This window comes from Sitophilus oryzae, unplaced genomic scaffold (assembly GCF_002938485.1).
Source record: "Sitophilus oryzae breed Bouriz unplaced genomic scaffold, Soryzae_2.0 scaffold_1_pilon_pilon, whole genome shotgun sequence".
NCBI classification, from domain to species: Eukaryota; Metazoa; Arthropoda; class Insecta; order Coleoptera; family Curculionidae; genus Sitophilus; species Sitophilus oryzae.
In genome coordinates, this window is record NW_022146725.1 from 1,075,436 (window position 1) to 1,079,556 (window position 4,121).

General features: G+C 32.3%; 1 protein-coding gene across 1 annotated transcript; it reads right to left on the reverse strand.

The window, feature by feature from the left end:
• Positions 1 to 200: 200 nt before the first annotated feature.
• On the reverse strand, positions 201 to 653 carry LOC115883837 (cell division cycle protein 27 homolog; the record flags this gene model as incomplete). The annotated part of the gene is made up of 2 exons (XM_030902244.1): positions 201 to 412; positions 476 to 653. Coding segments are annotated over 2 exons (390 nt in total), but the record flags the coding sequence as incomplete, so codon positions are not given.
• Positions 654 to 4,121: the final 3,468 nt, after the last annotated feature.

The following is a 4,121-nucleotide window of genomic DNA, read 5'->3' on the forward strand; positions in this document are numbered from 1 at the left end:
CGTCGCATTTCTCTCACTCCGACTTAATAAGATCCCTATGCGATTTACTTCCACAGATGTAAATACCGACCCAAAAGTAACAGTTTCCAGCACAGTATACGTAAAATAACGACGGAAAAGACTAAATACTTTTAAAGTAAAATATCAAACAACTGGCACTAATGTCAAATATTCTTCCATTGAACAGACTAGTGAACACACTAATATGATGGCTTACCCGAATTACTTTCCGATGGATACTCGTCCAGAGCTGGCGATAAAGGACTTTCCTCCGGATCCACGGTATTTCGACCGATGGCGGGATCGAACGCCTCCTTAATCTGGTTACTGGCTCCTTTCGGATCCAAGTCTGTGGCCCAGCTGAAGTGTTGCAACGCTAAATCGGTGTTGCCTAATTTTTTATGCACTTTCCCTAAATGAACGAATAATATTAAATTAGTACTGTTACTAAAGACAAATCAAGCTGGGTGTATACCTATGAGGTAATAAACTGAAGATTCTTTGGGTATGATTTCTTTGAGTTCTTCTAATTCTTTGAGAGCTTCGACGTGCCTGCCCAAGGCGAAATAGACCGACGCTCTATGGAACTTGCACAGTGGAGATTTGGGGTTACTAGCGATTGCTTTGTTAAATGTGGCAAGCGCCTTTTCAGTCTAAAATAATACAAAGCATTTATAATGAAATACACTAGTCATTAGGGTGAGTCAAAAAAATCGACTATTTTTATTTTCACTTTATACTCCGAAAAAAAGGTTGGTTGTCAAAAAAATTCTCTCCAAGTATGAGCTCTTAATTTAATAGGAAGGTCCTCTGCCTTTCATTTTTCTTTTTTTTTCTTAATTTTAGAAAGAAAAATTCATATCTCGGTATCTACTATTTGGACAAAATACAGGGTGAATCCTGTAAGTCGGTCATGCTTTCGAGGAATGATAGGGGACGTCGAAATATTAATTTTGATATAGCACACTATGGGTCGGAAATGCCTCTTACGCAAGATACAGGGTGTTAAAGTTTTTGAAAAATTAAAGATATTCTTTAATAGTTTTTTAACAGTTAAAGGTATCGTTATAAAATTTCATTATAGGAATCTACATAGTGCTACAGAGATACTTTAAATGTAAAAAGAAGAGGTTTTAGTTTCAACCAGTGGCGTAGCTGTGATACGCATCGGGTAATTTTTTCAAAAAAAAATAATACGCCACTGATAAAAATAAAAATTTCGGAGTTTTTTTATTTACTCGGTTTATTTCAAAAGAAAAATGTCTCTTGCAACTTTCTCCTATCTAACACCATTTTGTCACAATTTAAAAATAAATAAATTTTTAATGAGAATCTTAAATACAGCGAATTATTATAACTAGAGGGCAGAAACACATGTGCATCGTTAGCTCCCTTCATCTTGGGTAACTTTAGTACTTTTTACTATTAGCTCTAAATAAATTTTTAAAAAATTATAAACTGAATTTTTTTTATTGTTGATAATAAAATTCGTAGTTTTAAGGTAGTTATAATAATTCGCATATGTAAGGTTCTCATTAAAAAAATCTTTTTTTTTAAATTGTGACAAAATGGTGTTAGATAGAAGAAAGTTGCAAGAGAGACATTTTTTCTTGGAAATAAACCGAGTAAATAAAAAAAACTCCGAAATTTTTATTATTATCAGTGGCGTACTATTTTTTTTTTGAAAATATTACCCGATGCGTATTACAACTACGCCACTGGTTGAAACTAAAACCTCTTCTTTTTAAAATTATAGTGTCTCTGTTAGGCAGACTCCTATAATAAAATTTTATAACGATGAACTGTTAAAAAAGTATTAAAGAATATCTTTAATTTTTCAAAAACTTTAACACCCTGTATCTTGCGTAAGAAGCATTTCCGGTCCATAGTGTGCCATATCAAAATTAATATTTCGATGTCCTCTATCATTCCTCGAAACCATGACCGGCTTACAGGACTCACCCTGTATTTTGTATAAAAAATATTTCTCATATATTTGTAGGAAGCTGAATTCTCTACAAAAAAGGTCTCTTATCAGCGCGTATCACAATGATTTTTTGTTAAGAGTCTATTAAGCTGTACTGTTCAGGTTGCTCTCAGGGGTCGGGTAAAGCGGATGTTTGACCGAAAGAAATATATATTAATAAGGCTTAGCCCGATCCTGTCGTGTTAAGCCACATTCAAAATTCCAAACACACCTGCTTTGATTAATACTTGATTAAGGTTTGCAGAGCTTCAGCATTTGCCATAAAATAGCGAGCAATTTGTTACAAAACTGTATAAATTATATATCACTGTAATTACAAAACTTCAATATATTTCCGTATTGTAACGGAATTTTAAATTATGTCTTTATTTTCGAGAAAACTTAGTCCAAACATAAGGAATATTTTGTTGTTTGACCATCAAACTCTTAAAAATAAAGAAGTTGTCTAAAAATGTGCTACAATACGGATATAGTATAATCCTTTATCTTTAGTTTTCTTCTTCATTTGTGTAAAAATACCTAGCCAGTTTTACATAAAACGTTAAATGCCGAACGCTTATTTTGGTACTTTTCCGAACTAGTGAAATGGACTAAAACTGTGCTCGGAACGAGTTATAAAATTCAAAAGGAAAAAGAAAACTGCCTTAAAATAATCAAACTTCAACCTTTAATAACTTTCGAACGGTGAGGTTTACAAAAAAATTGTAAGCGACCTTTTTTTTATAGAGAATTCAATTTAATACACATATATGAGACGAGATATTCTTTCCAAACAGTAGATACCGAGATATGAATTTTTCTTTCAATTAATAAGGAAGAAATAGAAAACTGACAGGCGGCGGACCTTCCTATTAAAATTAAGAATTCATACTTGGAAACATAGACTTAAAATAAAATATAGACTGAGCATCCCATTCATAAATAGCTGGAACATGCGGTCAGACAATGCCTTGTTATTGTTGTGTTATCGTTTTAGATTATAACGAGTGCGACACGAGCGATAGATAGGTTGTCTCTGTCGTAACGGTCGTTCCCTGACGACTCTAACGAGAAACGCAACACTGTCTTTCGTTTCTCAAGTCAGGTGTACTTGTGTACCGCGTTTAGATGTAAATAGTGTAGTCTATATTTTATTTTAAGTCTATGCTTGGAAAGACGTTTTTTGAGGTGTCTACCAATCTTTTTTTCATAGTATAAAGTGAAAAAAAAAAATAGTCGATTTTTTGTGCTTTTAAAACACCATTACTTGTTTTAAACTTATTTTAAATACTTCTTAAGTGAATGTGTTTTTTCGATAAAAAACAAAAAACTTAATTATTTAATTTAAAAACTACTCTAATACAAAAGGACTAAAAAACAAAGTAATCAATTTAAACTAATATTTTCTAGAAACATTATAATAGAAAAAGTGCCCAACCCTGGAGGTGGGAATTCTAGTTCCTCTAAAGGAATAGGCAATAGTTCCCATTACTACTAATTTTTATAATGTACGAAATATTACGGGAAGTGTAATTGCGTATATTAAAAACATAGGTAAGGTTAGGTTTTATTGTTTTTTTTTATTGACGTTTAAGTAATGTAAAATTTACTAAATTATTTTTTTGAAGTTTGATCGGTCTAGTGGGGTACTTACCCTCATTACCCCTCCCCTAAAACCGCGCTTGGTTGCGACAAAGGCTGTATTCCGTTGCAAAACCAGGCGAACCAGACCGGTAAACTACGGTAAAGAGCCGGTTCCTGAAAAACATCGGTTTGATACGGAACGATTTGGTAAAATACTGGAAACGTCAAATGTTGATGTTTTCTAAATTTCAATACCTCTATTATAAAATTTATCTTTTATGCATTTTTAATGTACCTATTCTCTGCTTTTACGGTTGCACCTTCTTTTCAATGGAGTTTACTATTGAAAAGTACTTTATTAATAAACTGTTCAACTCGTTCGACAGCTCAAGTGAAGATTTGCAGGTCCAATATTAAAACAGATCAATAATAAATAAACAAATCTTATCAATATTTATATTTTTATAGCTTACAAAACATTCACGATTACTTGTCTTGTTTTTTATGTTTTCTTTAAAATGTTCCTGACTTTAAGAAACAATGGCTGCATGATAAGTTTAAATTGTCCTAA